The following is a 16,767-nucleotide window of genomic DNA, read 5'->3' on the forward strand; positions in this document are numbered from 1 at the left end:
GCATTCAGATAAAGTCTAAGAAAGAAGATGGTCTAAGAACTTTTTTTATTACTTTTTTAAAGAAGAAAAAGTAGCTACTTATAACTTGAAATTTTTCTAACTACAGAAGAAGACTTTTTTTCTATTATACATTCTATTATATTTTTTTACGCATACCATACTGTATTTTTCAAACAGAGTATTGAAAATATTTGATAGCTGGGCTTCAGTAAGACTCTATTAAGAATAAGCAATCTATTGAGTTTTTTCTATTGAGTTATCTTATTAGACCTGTATTCAACGTCTTAGGTTTTAAAACCACTGATTACAAGATGCTCACCTTAATTTAAGTTTCATTAGAGGAAATATTACATATAAGAATTCTTATAAATTAAATAAAGAGTGCTAAATTGTACCTAAATTGCTTTTATTGCAAAGCATCCGATTTAATAACAACATCATGTACATATCAAGACAGGTTTTAATATATGATAATACCAAAATTTGGTTATTGTAAGTTTAAAATATCCGAATTCTTATTAGCATACTACTATGAAATTGTGGAAAGGGCTTTTTGCGATCAGTACAATGAAATGCCAATTCAGTAGAAAGAGAGTATGCCAATATCAGCACTATGACCTCAACTGATACGCCAAAGCAAGCGAAACGTGAGGATTTAGCGCTGGCTGTACAAGGTACATTAAAAAGAAGAAAGAAGGCAGATTTTCAGACATTCTTCTGCGAATAAATGTGAGATTGTACCTGTAGTATGGTTACAAGAAAACATCAGGTCTTTACACGTGGTGAAATGATTGTAAAGCTTGAAGACGGGCCCTGTTTGACGTCTGTCGCCCACGATTTTGGAACTGATAAAAGTGCTGTTTCGTGAGCTTGGAAATCCTTTCATATGACAGGTACAGATGTAAAATAGATTGGTGGTGGTCAACTTAACAAAACAATCGTGACTGGTGACTGATACATCCCACTAACATCAGGGAAACAGAACGCTGGGGTGGTCCTGGCGTGCTCTCCCCCACGTGCGTCTTTCTCGGGATGTCATTGGTCCCAACCTTATTTTTATGAATGAAAATACATGGCCCCACAAGACTCGTGCTGTTGATGAGCTCCTGAAAAAAGAAGATATTCACAGTATGGATTGGCCAGCATGTTTCCCTGACTTATGCCCTGTTGGACATACGTCTGGTACTTTAGAAAGATGCCTGGCAGCACGATCGTACTCTCCGAAGAGCACTAACTGAAATAGATGCTTCTTGAACAGCAATTGAAACAATGATCCTTGAAGAATGGGAACTTCTACTCCAAGAACTGTTAGATGATCTGCTGTTGAGGACCGAAAGACGGTGCAAAGAAACCATTGCAGTTAGGGAAGATCACATCCTTTACTAAGGCTCTTTGGTTTGTTTTTTTTCCTCTTGACAGAATACTACATTGGGCCTTTGTAGTATGAATTTCATGTCTCCCAGTTCATTTTTTGGGAATTACGGCCAAAATCAGAAAGCTGTTTAAGATTTTTACTCTAGTATGTTTTTAAATTGTGATACTTATTGAGTTAAGCTACTCTACAGGATAGGACAGGAAAAAGTGCAAGAGGCACCACAACATCGTCATAGACAAAAATGGTATTGCCCCACTGCACTAACCTTTTCTGGCATTTATTAAGACAAAAGATTACATTTTAGGTCATTACGTTACGCAGTTGACATAATAAATTACATTAAAGTAACAAGTTATTTACATAGGAAGAACAATTATACAGATAAACTGGGCTATAGATAATCGAGGTAGAGATATATTGGTATACAGGAATCAATATGCAGATAACATGTTACAATTAATTAGTTGTTGCAGTTTGACATTTGTTGGTGTTCTTGGAGGAATACCTTAGCGTTTGGGAAGATGGATGTGATGTGAGTTATAATATAGCTACTGTACAAATAAACTGGATTCTATCAGGCCATGGTCCATTTCTTAGCTTCCTTTATAGCAGCAGCATTTCATCAACAGAAACTGCATCTGCGGTGAATTAGGAGACTATCGGCATTATCGATTCAAATGCTCATTAATAAAGTATTTCCACATTTGTCATTTACCACAAATAACTCCTAAATATATAGCCATCCTTATCAGATGAAAAAATAGAAGAAACATCATCAAAATAATGAATATAGTAGAAAATAAAGCACAGATTTATGTTACCTTGATGAAGAATTTTTCCATCTGAAGAAAAATCCCCATTTTGTCAACAGATTTTTTTTTCTTTTTTTCTTGAAGTGTTTCGCACTCATAAAGCGCCCATTAAGACATTTACAAGATCACTTTATTTTACAAGATATCTTACAAGCTATATTCAAGGTAAGTGTTTATAAAAGCAAGCATTCCATTATAAGTACAGCAGCCTCACATATACTACAAGCCTGACAAATCATACATATTTTTTTCACACAAATCTGTTCAAGCATTAATGCTGGAGAAGTATTAAATCTTGGAAAAGCACCTAAATTACAGAAAATTGCAGTCGAAGATTACGACCCCACGGTAAAGTATCATTGCCCTCCTCTGCTGTCAACTGTCAGTTATACTATATTAGGAATAAAGAAGTAATATGTTAATGATTCAGATGACGTAAGCAGATCTGATTCGCTGTTTGATTTAAAGCATCATATTTTTAATTAGACTTTCTAACTTTGAAATAGTTTGAGTTTAAATTAATTGTAGGGCATACGAAAACTATCGGAACTGGGGAAAAGACATTCCTCTGTAGGTGAGAAGGGGGAAGGAAAATTGAGCGAATCCTCATTGTTGGCGAGAGGACTATAAAATCCGCTTATTTATGAGCAAGACTCTTTAGGTGATGCTTCTTGATAATAAGTTCTGTACACAGAATGAGATACAAGACGCAATACATTAGTGGCTACTTCAGTAAGTCAGAAGAGCTTGTGTACTGAATGGAAGGATTTCTGAACTGTTGACATACGTGCATTCAACGTGGGGCAAACTGTAAGTAAGAACTGCAATTGAGAGTAAAATTTTATACTTTCAATTCTATTCGTGCTATTCTGTTGATAAAGTTAATTCAGGTAGCTTTTCGTTCTTCATATTTCTCATTCTTCCGAATTCTCTGTTTTATAGGTTTACAAACAAGTTTATGGTCCATATGCTGGGCAGTCTTTCATGTCATGTTACTCACAAATACTGCAACCTAGGAGTCGTGGAACAATAACTCTTCAATCGACCAATCCTTACGAGCCTCCTCTCATCGACCCTAACTATTTTGAAGATCCTAGAGATATGCAAGATATATTAGAAGGTAATATTTCTCTCTAGCGCATTGCTTGGTTAAATTCAAATAAATTGCTGTCTTAAAATTAAACTTTTAAGAAGAGAATTATTATAATGAAATAAAGTTTTAGAAACAAGTAGCTGTTTTAAATAAAAATATATTTTCTGATTTATTTACTAACTGCTGTCTCAAAACATTTTATTTATTAATATGAGTACGGGTACCTCTTCGAAATCTAGGAATAACTGCATTTTGTTTACTGTTGCCATTTGTCAAGTTATATATGTAATGAAGATTTTTTTTTTTGCTTTTTTTATTTTAAAGTGTTCTGCTTTGTTACTTTCTTGTACGAAGTGAAGAACGTATTGCAATCGCGAAAAATTTCGGGTACCGTATTTCAACGAAAATATCCATTTTGACCATTCTCGATTCCATCTGAAAGATATTTCTGCGTTTCATCTCTACGTACAGTCAGAATAAAGGACTCCTTTTTCCCAAACGGATTCTGAAGTGGATTTAAAATGGATTCAGAAGAGATTTTTTCGTGACGTTTGTGCGTACGTATGTATATATCTCGCATAACTCAAAAAACAAGTAGTTTTGAAAATATAACGCTGATTTTTGTTATTTGATTTCTGAATTAGTATGAAACTTCTTGCTTACAGTGAAAGACACATGTTTTCCAATCGTACCCTGTTGTTTACTCTCAGGATCAAAGTGATGTATTCTTGTTTCATCCTTACTTTTATATCTATTCAAACGTCTTCTGGAGTCTGCTAAAACATCGTTCAAATGACTCGGAAATACTCAAAATGTTTTTGTTTTCTATGCATGCTTAAAAATTCCGGCCATTAACTGGACTGAGAGCTTTTCTCTTCGCTACTTATTTTACTCAAACTGATTTTACGCTGCCAAATGAAGTACATAATAGTCACTTGTCTCTCTTGCATCATGAAACGTTCACTTTAGCAATAATTTTCTTTCTTTTTGATGTAGATAAATTATAACAGACTGGATCATGTTACAATAATTCTTCAAATCCAACGTTATACTGCCCATTTGGCAAGTAGGAGATCTCTTAATGTGTTTTACAAATCTGCATGAATGTTTTGCACTGACATAAATAATTTAACACATCTTCAACTTACCAAATTTTCATCTTATACAGAAAGCCTTACATAGGGAGTCGCTGAATAAGAATATGCACATAAACTGAAAATTTCAAAGCACTGAGCTCAGACATTTACCGATAATTTTCAGAAAGAGTTTCATATCATCAATTTGAATAAATTATAAGCATGGATAACAGAAAAAGGGCATTTCAACGATGCAATGCCCGTTTTTATATTTCTCAGATTATGAATATTGAAAAATCAATCTTTGATGTGTAAGGTAAGGTTTTTGGAAAATATAATATGAGGAGGGAAACATGCAGTTCTATCTGACATCATTGTATTCATCTGACACCATTGTAATTATTATGACATCATTATTCATTTTCTGAAATTCTATTTTATTTTTCTTTAATGGCGTAAATATTACGAAATTCTTTTTTCTAAACTATGAAAGTATGATCAACCGTAACTGCAATATAACAGACGGTTCAACCAACTAATTAGGCATTATTTCTGAAATATCAAGATATCCAGATATCTGAAAACATTAATATAAAAATTTGAATATTAATCTGAAATTTCTCTGTTGTTCATCAGTTATTAGAGTTAACTACACGATAAACTTAACTAAATTAGATACCAAATATGAAAAGTTTGAAAAATGTTAAAAATAGTTTAGAATTTTTCTCTAGTAAATATCATTCTTGTAATAGCGCATAATGACTCCAAACAAAATTTCCCATTAAAGTATTTCTTAGACTTGATGTAAAAGTGGAGATACAATAGACTCCCTCTTAACTGGCCTAAATGGTTTCCGATTAAGTGAAATTTCGGTTAAAGCGGAGAATGAAAAAAAAATTTAATTGATTGAAATGCACGTTTTATAGTTAAAATACACATTTACTAGATGTGTTAAATTATTACAAAACTTTTACATTAGTGGGAATGTTTAAAGAATTTAGTTATTTTTTATTGCTGAATTCTGAAAATTCGGCACCTCAGTGCATAATTTCGCCATTTTTTAAAAGCATCATATCAGAGGAAGCCGATGCTTGGTTTTTCATATCGTATAAATTCATTTCCAATGTTTTTGTTCCATCTATATGTGATATGACAGAAGTCGCATTGTCATCGATGCCGACTCATCGTAAACGTAAACCACGTCAGTGACAACTTCGATGATGTCATCATCTGACTTCTTGCTTAAGATCCATGTCAGCCTTAACCATCGCTCCATGTCTTTATCATCAACATTTTGGCATCCACTAAAATGTTTGAATGATGACACAAAGTTGTTAGTAGAAAATCCTGTCTCTTCATCTGGGATGACTGCCTTTACTCCCTGGGGTTCTTTGATTTTTTACGGTGACCAAAGTTTCTGCCGATATTTATTACAGTAGATTCGGAAACCTCTGACCATGACTTAGTTATCATATAAATAAATTCTTTTATATTAATCGTTTTCAATCAAATGACGACGCTTAAATCAGAGTGAGCTTCCTCACTCAGAGCTGTCAAAAGTTTCTTCGATACTATCTCTTTAAGTTTTATATCACAACCTTGTCCATGGGTTGTAATACAGACGTTATGGTTTGATTTTGGTAGACAAATTAATTACGCCCGATTAAAGTGAAGATTCGGTTAAGCAGAAGCCGGTTAAGAGGAAGACTACTAAATATAGATGGTGAGAGATTGAACAGAGAAATGTTGCACTTTATTAGCAGTTTCTCAACCGCTGAAAAATGTAAATTCAGGACTTTTTAAAACTATAGATTGTATTTTCTCGTTAATTTTTACATTAGAATATTTCAAAATATTTTTACTCCGTCTGAATATTCATTTTAGGCAATAAGAAGCGTCTGTTAGTCTTGAAGTAAAGCTTGCATTTAAAGCTATTTAATCAATGGAGCAAATAATTGACTATAGGAAAAATTCAACAGCATTAAATAAGAAAATTATAGACTTCTTTACAAAAGAAAAAAAAAAGAAATATAGAGAGATATAGTATGAATCTTTTTTTTTTTTTTTTTTTTTGCTCTCTAAATTAAACACAATGGCGCATCAGCCCTAGCGGGCCATAGTCTGAATTGCCCCGATATCTGCTGACCGTAGGCTCTGGGGTGCATGAGCATATGCCCTGAACAAGTGGTAGCTTGTCGCAGGACCACCGGTGTTTAGTCCCCAAGCGAACTTGGTATTCATTTTATCGACTCACTCAAAGGATGAAAGGCTGAGTTAACCTTGACCAGCCCGGGGATCGAACCAACATGTGGACATGTGGTGCTGCTGCGCAGCGCGCTAGCCATTGCGCTGTCGGGCCCCTTTTTTAAGATATGCCGATCTAAATTTACTTTCGACATCTACCCTTTGACCGTAAAAATAGAACGAAATCCAAGCTTAGTGATAACCATAATTTTGTTCTGTCATTGGGGATTTTAATCCTTTTCGGTTAAGCCAGATTTCAGCTTCTCAAATTTGCTTAAGCTATGCTTCATTATTATGTAAGAAATAATAGCTCCAAATTTTTATTTAACTAAACAGGAATGAAAGTTTGTCGACGCCTTGGTCTGAGCGAACCAATGCGTAGAGTGGGAGCTCAGCCCTTTGCCACCTTGATTCCTGGTTGCGAGCAATACGCTGGCGACGAAGATCTTTACTTCTGGTGCCAAATGCAATCTTCAGTTACGTCATTTCATCATCCTGTGGGGACTTCGAAAATGGGAGATCCGAACGACCCCACGACGGTTGTAGATCCACAACTGAGGTGAGTAAAATTCTGCATTTTGATATCTGATAAAATTTTAATGTATCGTAGGAAATAATTATTTTGTCACTTGCGTAATGTATCTAGTATTTGAAAGCATCTAGGGAGCAATTATACATGTAAAGAATATGAGTACAGTTATCATGTACTTCAAATGCATTATCCGTGTATGTACCGTATTTCAGTAAAATATGATAAAATGTCTATATATGTTTGTCTTTTGGTAACACACAAAATTCAAAAGGAATTACATAGTAGCAAATATATTATTTCAAGCTGAATTAAATAATTTAAGTCTTCTTATTTTATCTAATAAAAGTAAATATAACTCTAATAAACTAAATATAAAACTTTGACCTATCATAATTAGATTGTTTATTTAATGCTATAGATTTAAACGCAGCAGGTATTTAGTTACTAAATATTAATGAAACTCTTAAAATATTTGACGTAAGAAACAAAATGATGTCATATTGTGCAAGACAATGTCGGATTAAATCTTTAGCGGGCCTTAGACAAATTTTAAAATTGAGGCCTTATTTATAAAGGATTTTCCAATAAGAATCATGTACAGTAAACCCTCGTTAAGATGAATCCCAAGGGACCGAAAAATCAAGAGTTTGTTTTAAAAAAATTCGTGTTAACTTAGGACTTCAAATTTATTTTTGGAACAGATTTTCTACAAATTAACCATTTACAGTATATAGTCACATACGTATTACAGGTACTATATTATGAGTGTCGTCATAGAAAACATTGCAATACTTCATTAATTAATTCTAGCGAAACATTCTCATATTGCGCAGTCACAGACAGGAATGAAAGTGCGTGTAACTTCGCGGCCAACTGTTCTCATGGCTTTCGTAATGGCCGGAATGATATTGTTCTTCTCACTTTCTTCTGATGATATTTCTTGTACATCAAGCACAACTACTTGTACATCAGATTTCAAAGGAGCACATGCTTAATCGTAAGTCTGAAGACGTTTGTTGCATTTGAGTAGAAGTAAACCTTTACATTATGTTAAAGTTCATATTAAATGAAAAAAATCTAATGATGCAGCGGACAAGAAAAAAGTTTGCAATTCATGCTAACTCGAAGTCCACGTTAACCATGAATTTCAGTTGGCACGTGATCATGTTCATCGCTGCTGGGACCGATATTTTATTCATGTTAACCGATTGTTCCCTTTACGCGAGTTCATGATGGCATAATTTTAAAATGAAATAAAAAAAAAACTATTTTAGATAAAACGAAACTTTTTATATTATTTTAAAGTACAATTTATTACATTATGTTTTGAGTAAAACATCCTTTAAATGTCCACCTCGACTTAGCACACACGAGCGAATTCTATGAACACAATTTTCTATAACTGTATTAAGTGACTTCAGCCTATTGTCAAGAGCGCAGCCATCGATGTCTATTCTTAAAGCTTCAAGGTTTTATAAGTTATTCACATAGACCATTGATTTCAAATAACCCCACAAAAGTAAGTACTCTGAAAGAGTTAAATCCCAATTCTGGAAGGCCAACTAAAAGTTTCATTTTGTGAAATTATTGCAAATATATTTTGTAATACATCGATAGAAGAGGGGTTAGCAGTGTGATATGTAGCATCATCGCCTTGTTGGAGTCACATGTCCTCCAAAATTTCGCAGCAGAAAATTTGTTATCATCAATAGGTATCGCTTACCACTCATTGTAACTTCATATTCCTCTCTTTTTGGAACAAAAATGATCCGATGATTCCATTATACCATAAATTACACCACACAGTGATCATTTTGTGAATGCGAGGCAAATTTTTAATTTTCGGATTTTTATTTCAGAGAATTGATAGCTAATGTTTTTGTAATCTAGTCAATTGATTGCAAAACAATACTTCTATATATATATATTACCGTGAAAGACCGAAATTGGAGAATGTCGACTTTCACCGGAGAATATCAACATTTACCAAATACGTCGGTGAAAGACCGAATATCTCACTACATTCTTGTATATTCGGACCCTCACCGGTGTATGTCGACAATGACAGATATGCTCTAGTGAAAGTCGGAAAGAGAGGTCATAAAGTGCCATAATAGTTTAAGTTTTTAACTTACTTAATTATACAGTACTATTACTATTATTTTCCTTCTCATTTTGAATGTATTGTGTGTTTTAGGTTCTCATGTTCTTAAGTTCTTATTTCAAGTTTCAAGTGCTTTTATTCACGACAATTACGGAGAAGAAAATATAATATTGTTATATGTTCAACATTCACCATTAGTACATGGTGAATGTCGACATTGACCTGTGTAAGTCAGAAATAAGAGTATTTGGAAAATACTTCGGACATACACCAAGAGACTATGTGAATGTTGACATTAACCGGTGAAAGTCGATATTCTCCAGATTTCGGTGTTTCACCGTAACATATATATATATATATATATATCATTATAACAATGGTTGCTATAGAAAAATATAAGTCCTCTTAAAACTTTAATTATCGAAACAACCGTTTCTATTTTAGGAATCGTTTGAGTATTATTATAAAATTTAATGTCAGATACTTCTAAGGTTTCGTTTGCTATATCCTTATATTTGCCCTTTAAATCATACATGAACTGTAGCAAAATTATGCAGATCATTAAATTATGGATTTGCTTGCTGCACTCATTTATTCTTGTCAGTATTTTGTTCCAAATAACAATCATAAGAAAAAATTGCAATTTTGATAACTTTTCTTAATATATTTTCCTTTGGCTTGAATAGAATTTTGTGATTCATCTTGAGACTAATGAAGCAAGACGATTTGTATTTCACTAAATCCGTTTTGGATTGCTGTTATTGCGCTTTGATATGATAATCTAATATCACATAGTCTCTTAAAAGTCTTAAAAGGAAATGTATTTTATTTTTTGTAAATTAAAATCCAAACTTCTAACGATACCCGATGCAGGGAAAAGTATATTCATTTCTTCCTACTTAATTAAAATATATTGTAGATAACTCTGAGCAGCAATTTTTCTAATTAAATGTGCTGTGCGAGGCATATGAGGCACTGTTTCGTTAAACTACTTAATTTTGGTTTGCAGACCTATGATATTGCACACATGTGTTAATATAATGTTGACCAAGTTTGATTACTACACTGTCGTAATTTTGACATCTACAACAGTTATTATTATTTACATCTAATAAATTTAGGTGGTCCAGTAGTATGATTTCCAATGATGCACAAGTATGGGAATATATAGATAAGAAGTCAAAGAATTGCTCCATAATTGACGATTATGCTAAATATCGTAAGATTATAGTGAGCTGATTAATATACGTCAGCTGTGGAATCAAGAATTATGACATAGTATATGAATTTTTAACTTAAATTAAAAAATAAATATTCCTAATTTTCCAGTAATTATTTTAATTAACTTATTATGTATTGCTGATGATAAATAACTCACATATTACTTTCCTTTTGAGTCATATTTTTGCATGTGTGATGCTGTAAATTCGTCGAACTGCAGTAGAAACTCTAGTGTTGCGGTTCAGTTGGCGATCCGGAACCTCCATTACCACCACGAAATGCGCCCACCCAGCAGCCGAGCGGTAAAATCTCTGAACACTGGTAGTTCCGACTTGGGATAGATTCCAGGCAAACGAGCTGCCTGCATGGGCGGTTTCGTGATTTTCCCCATGTATAACGTGTATACGAACTAGTTTCCCTTAGGAAAGTCCACCATGAAGGCATCTCTGCCTTTAGGCAGATAACCCCAGTGTATTTTACCATAATCAACTAAATTAAGCCAAACTGCCACGAAATGCCGGTGAATATTTCTCTAAACACTGTATAGTTTCAATCACAGATTCCTAATTGATTGCTGAAACTGGATATCGTCATACTGTTGCGGAATAGCTAATAATTCCTGCAGTCGAAATGTTGACATCTCATATATATGGCAAAAAAGGATAACACCAGGTAAATTTGCTGTCTGTCTCCAATAACACAGTGAAGCACAGAATCATGGCTTGTTTTTTCATTTAATCATGGCAAAGTATTCGAGGGTTACCTGTCTAGGGTCAGTGCCTTCGTGGAGGACTTTCTAAGGGAAACTGGACTTTCGTGGTCTTTCTAAGGGAAACTGGCTCGTGGCATTCTATAACACAACCATCCTTTTACGTGGTGCGCTCTCTGGTAAAAATCACCGCAATCGGAAGAAATCAAATATCCTCCTTACATGCTTCATGTAAGAGGAATTAACTGCGAGTAAAAGAACGAGTAAAAGTGTGTATTTTATTTCACATTTACTTTTCGTCTCACCAAGTTGCATAAGTGAACTAACATAGTTTCTGATTATGGAAATAATTTGAAAGTTTAAAATGAAGTATAGAAATTTATTTATCCTGATGTGAGACGTTTTAACAAAGAAACTATAAATTATTAGTTTAGTATAAAAATTTGAGCTATTTTTAAGAGCTGCAATCGAATGCAATTGAATAACCACTTATCACAGAAAACTGTGCAGGTAATAATGTTGAGAGATGGAATGAAATTTAGCAGAGCTAACCGGATTTCACATTATGCAGCTATCGATGTTGATTTTACCATCTTCACAGCTAAATGCTCATTATACTCAGGTGAACAGTACAGTTGTAAGCCAAACACACTGAGAATTTGATACGTTCAAAGTGAGAAAAAAAGCGTATGCAGAATATTCTGCTCTTGACTGACAGAATCTGCTAATTTATCACTCAAAATATTCTGAACCTTTTCATTTTAAATCTAGCCAAATTAAATCAAAAATTGCATGATTTGTTTTCATTTTTTTGATATTATCAATTGTCTGAGTTATAAGTGAAACAATCGGGGTCAAAGTGTTTAAGTTTTTAACACTATTATAACCATGAACTGAAGTGTAAAAAAATGGAAATATATTCAAAACTAGTATATTTAAACACTAAATATCTTACTCCATTCGTTATCTAATTCATTTGGTTACGTAATGCAATAAAATAGTGGTTCGACATTTTTTGGTTTTCAATTTTTTATAAATCTGTTCATATAACTAATGCAATCAATTTTATCAGACTATTTCTTCTGAACAAAGTAATCGCCTCTTCATTGCATAATAATAAATAATTGAATAATAGCAGGTCACGAATAATTTGCTATTCTTTTATTAAATTTGTTACTACATTTTAGTACATGTACACGAATAATATGATTATTATCTTTAATTTTCAGCCATTTAGAGACGAAATTGGCACATCAGTTACCTCACTGTTATAGTTTTGAATAATGATTTTTAAATACCTTCCTAGGGTCAAGCACGTCAAAGGATTACGGGTTGTTGATGCCTCTATTATGCCCACGATAACATCTGGGAATATTAACGTTCCAACTATAATGATAGCTGAGAAAGCATCCGATATGATCAAAAGCACCATAAATTGTGAAAAGCATCCTACGAGTGAATGGAGCTCATCTGAACAACCAACCGGGTACGAAGATGAACTCCCAGCGTTTCCTCTGAGCTCACAGGATCATTCGTCAGTCGAAGAAAGCACTGACTGGAATAATAATTTCTCAGGCCAAGAACAAGATCATGCTCCTTTGGATACATTTAAAACACAAAAAATAAAGTTGCAAACAAAAGCTCCACTCCAGTTACCAGACAATAAAATAACTCCTGCAGTCGTTCCCTGGAATGAGGAAATTTCTCCAAATTTAAATCTGAACCAATTTATTAGTACAGCAAACGGAAATAACTTATTAATCGAGGACCAGAAATTTCTTAATCCTTTTGAGAATGATGATGTGCAAGGACACGTACGGAAAGTTATAACTAAAGTTATTCCTTGGAACAGAGAAGTTCTTCCAACTCGGATCACAAACCAAGCTAATTCTCCATTTTTACCAAGTCATAACCAGAACCTCTTAATAGTTGCTATGAATGACACTAGTGAACAAACGCTTTTTATGTCAGATGCTAACCAAGGAATGATTTCTGGAGGAATTAATGGGAGACAGCAAAGGCTTTCTACAGCTAATCAAAACCAACAGATGCTGGCTGAAATTAATGAAAACAAACACATGCCCTTTACAGCAAATGTGAGTCAACAAAGTATTTCTACAGTAAGCGCAAATCAACAGACGCTACCGTCATTTAACGGAAATCAACAAACTCTACCTAGACTTATTGGAAATAACCAGCAAATGCTATCCACACTTAACGATAATCAACAAATATTACCTGTACTTAACGGAAACCAACCAATATTATCTGCACTTAATGAAAATCACCAGATGTCATCTGGATTGAATAGAATCCAACAAGCATTGTCTGCACTTAATAGAAATCAACAAATATTATCTGCACTTAATGGAAATCAACAGATGTCACCTGCAATGAACAGAAACCAACAAGTATTATCTGCACTTAACGGAATTCAAGAAATAATGACTGTACCGAACAATAATCAACAAATGCCATCTACACCAAAGAGTAATCATCTAATGCTCTCTGCACCAAATGCTAATCAACAAATGATTTCTACATCGAACGTTAATCAACAAACGGGGCCTAAAGTGAATAAACATCAACAAGCGTTAAATACAATTATTGGAAATCAACAAATGCTAAATACGCTTATTGGAAATCAACAATTGTTAGCTGCACTTAAGAGAAACCAACAGATACTACCTACAGCGAATGATATTCAAAAAATTTATTTTTCAACAGGTGACAGTCAACAAACGCTTCCTTTAGAGAATGCAAATCAATAAAGGCAAGTCCAGTCTTTAGAAAATCAACAAGTATCATCTTCAAGAAGCAAAAATGGAAGAACTACATCTCTTGTTAATGGAAATGAACAAATATTACCTACCGCAAATAGCAATCAATGGACGGTTGATGGAAATCAACAAATATTCTCTACATTCAGTAGAAATCAAGTAACCCCTCCTGTGGAAAATCCCAATGAAAAAATATTTTCTTTACTAAATAAAACTCAACAAATTCTTTCAAAACTTTTGGCAAGCAGTAATCAACTTCAGTTGTCAAAATCAAATCAAGGTATTCTTTCCACAATAAATAAAAGCTAACGAAAGGTTTTTTTTAAAGATAATTAAATAGTATTAGTAATTATCAGGAACAAATATATGAATTTTATCGTAAACATTTTAAAGAATGGTTTCTACAGTAAACAAATTTAAGTAAGGTTTCATTCATTTAAGTTTAATAATAATTTACAAAGGAACGGAGCTTGTCAAGTGCCATTTGGAATGATTAAAAGCATTTTAAAGTAAATTAAGATCAACGAAAATATCCAAGAATCAGTGAACATTTAAAACAAGCAAAATACGTTTTAGAGATAAATAAAAGCAGTATCAAACTTAAAATAAATTTCCCTAATAGTAATATGTAGCTTTAATATAGTACAGACTATTAAAGTTTGAGACAGTATGAAATTAGCATCGTTTAATGATTAGAGTTGCTAAAAAGTATGTAAACGAAGTGATGAAGAACTTACCTGCAATTTAGTTCCTACTGATAAATCTTCATTTTTTGAATGATTGTCATTTAATTCAATTTTTATCAATTCTGTATGTGTTGAAGATCATCGTTTTTCTGTAAATATGCGCGAATCAATATCTTTTATTGTTGCAATTAAATTATAAAAACTATAAAATTACATTTTTCTTTCCAATTATTATAATGTATGGAATATGTTGGACACACTTTACGAAGAAAGCAGTGAAAGAGACATACACAGAATTTCCTTTCTTGTTCTTTTTTTAGAGACAGAATTGATTACTTAAGTTTCTGCACTTCATTAGCGTTACAAACATATCGTTGCTATTATTGCAATAGATTTTATATCAAAAAGCGCCTGCTTCAATGAAAAGAAAATAAAGTAAAATAAAAGCAAATTAAGGTGTCATTTGTCTAGCCTCTTGTACAAGAATATATGTGAAAGAAAAATTACGAGCCAGCATGACCATGCACAAGTATGTTCTGTGAGACTTAAACATTCATAAACATAATTTAACATTATTCTTTCTTTTTAGATCTCCTGAAAACCCTTTTTTCCATAAAACCTATTGCAGTAACAACAACAGCATTAAAAACTTAGCCCATGCGTAGAATCACGTACAAATATTGAAAAGGGGATCAATGACCAGTTACGATTTTGCTGTATTAAAATTTTATTTGTAGATAAAACAAAATTAGTCAGATCTATCTATAACTTCAATCCATCATCTATATGATACTTACCTCTTCTCACAGAACTTTTTTTATAGCTATTCAAACTTGAAGAAGGTCAAAATGAGCCATTGATGTGTTAGTCGCAATGTTGCGTTAATTAATTTTTCATCTCATTTTATTTCTTGTATTTATTTGTATTTAATCTGGATCAATATTATTTTCCATTTCTTGTAAATTGTATACATAATGTAACCAGTGTAATAAAGTTTTACACATTTTAAACTGAGTATGCGTAGTTTTATTCTTCATATAAACGTTGATTTGTTTCATGTATTACAACTTCACATAATTTGAAAACTATACCTTGTCGAATTCAATGCAGGTTTTTGGTATGTAATTTCATATTTATTTAAAAATTAAGTAAAACTATAATGAAGAAATTATGTGTAATACTGCCATGGCTTTTAGGGGGAGATGTTATTCTGTTGAATGGTAAAAGAATACCTGAACCCTTCACGGAATTTGGAGTAAATTCTATAAACTAAAATTTGCTTAAATAATGCGGTAACGAATACGTTTATATTTATACATCTACAAGACAACAAGCATGCTTGTTATTTTTGTACGACGAATGACAGTGAGTCCAGAGAACAGTATTTAAAATATTCTGATAAAACGGGCTTATAATGTTGTGAAACAGTTGTATCAAATCTGGAACAACTTGCAAAGTTTCTCAGGAACGCGGTGTTTTAAAATCAATCTAAAAAACTCATTCCTATTATAATATTTTACTCCTACTCTCGTTTCTCAAATGTTATTACTAACGAGGTGTTGTTAGTAGCTTAGCCATTGAAAAGGCTGGTAGAAGATGCCCTTAATCCTTTACGGCCAGTGAGAAAGATAATGGATTACTAATGAACATCCAAATTAACTACTGAAGAACGTATCCTAACTATCGTATAATTCTACAAAATGCCTCTGCTTATTCGTAGTTGCGGCATTAGTTTTTGAACCTAATTAGCCTTTACGTGAAATGAATCTAATTAGCCTTTACGTGACTCTTGAAAACAAAATTTTCCATTTCTGTAGAGACTGTAGCAGTGGAAGTAGAGTTGGTTCGCTTGAAAGAAATGCGGAGTGAAATACTTTATGTAAGAATATTTTTATTCTTTAGCCCAGTTAAAAAATACACATATTCGAAAAGTTATTTTGATGAAATACACAGCTATGCTTATGTATAGCAATGCTTATGTTATTTGATTCCTTTTATAATACTATAAACCAGTGATTTTCAATTTGTACTCCACGGAGTCCTTAGGGCTCTGCGTGCCTCCACATCAGTTACAGAAAAATAAAATAAATATAAACAACAGGGAATTAAAGAATAAGAAACGAGAAATAAAATAA

General features: G+C 32.9%; 1 protein-coding gene across 3 annotated transcripts in view; it reads left to right on the plus strand.

Moving 5' to 3' along the window:
* LOC118198301 (glucose dehydrogenase [FAD, quinone]-like) overlaps positions 1 to 15,646 on the plus strand; it is a 62,848-nt gene extending 47,202 nt beyond the window's left edge. For all 3 annotated transcript variants that reach the window (XM_085825962.1, XM_035369945.2, XM_085825981.1), the window contains 3 exons: positions 3,130 to 3,307; positions 6,937 to 7,159; positions 12,473 to 15,646. In XM_085825962.1, coding sequence (XP_085682088.1) covers positions 3,130 to 3,307; positions 6,937 to 7,159; positions 12,473 to 13,937 — 1,866 coding nt within the window. In that variant the 3' untranslated portion in view covers positions 13,938 to 15,646. The remainder of the gene's footprint in view (positions 1 to 3,129; positions 3,308 to 6,936; positions 7,160 to 12,472) is intronic.
* The last annotated feature ends 1,121 nt before the right edge of the window (positions 15,647 to 16,767 follow it).

Source organism: Stegodyphus dumicola, chromosome 1 (genome assembly GCF_044657685.1).
Source record: "Stegodyphus dumicola isolate Sdum_Otavi_A_Nest chromosome 1, ASM4465768v1".
Taxonomy (NCBI): domain Eukaryota; kingdom Metazoa; phylum Arthropoda; class Arachnida; order Araneae; family Eresidae; genus Stegodyphus; species Stegodyphus dumicola.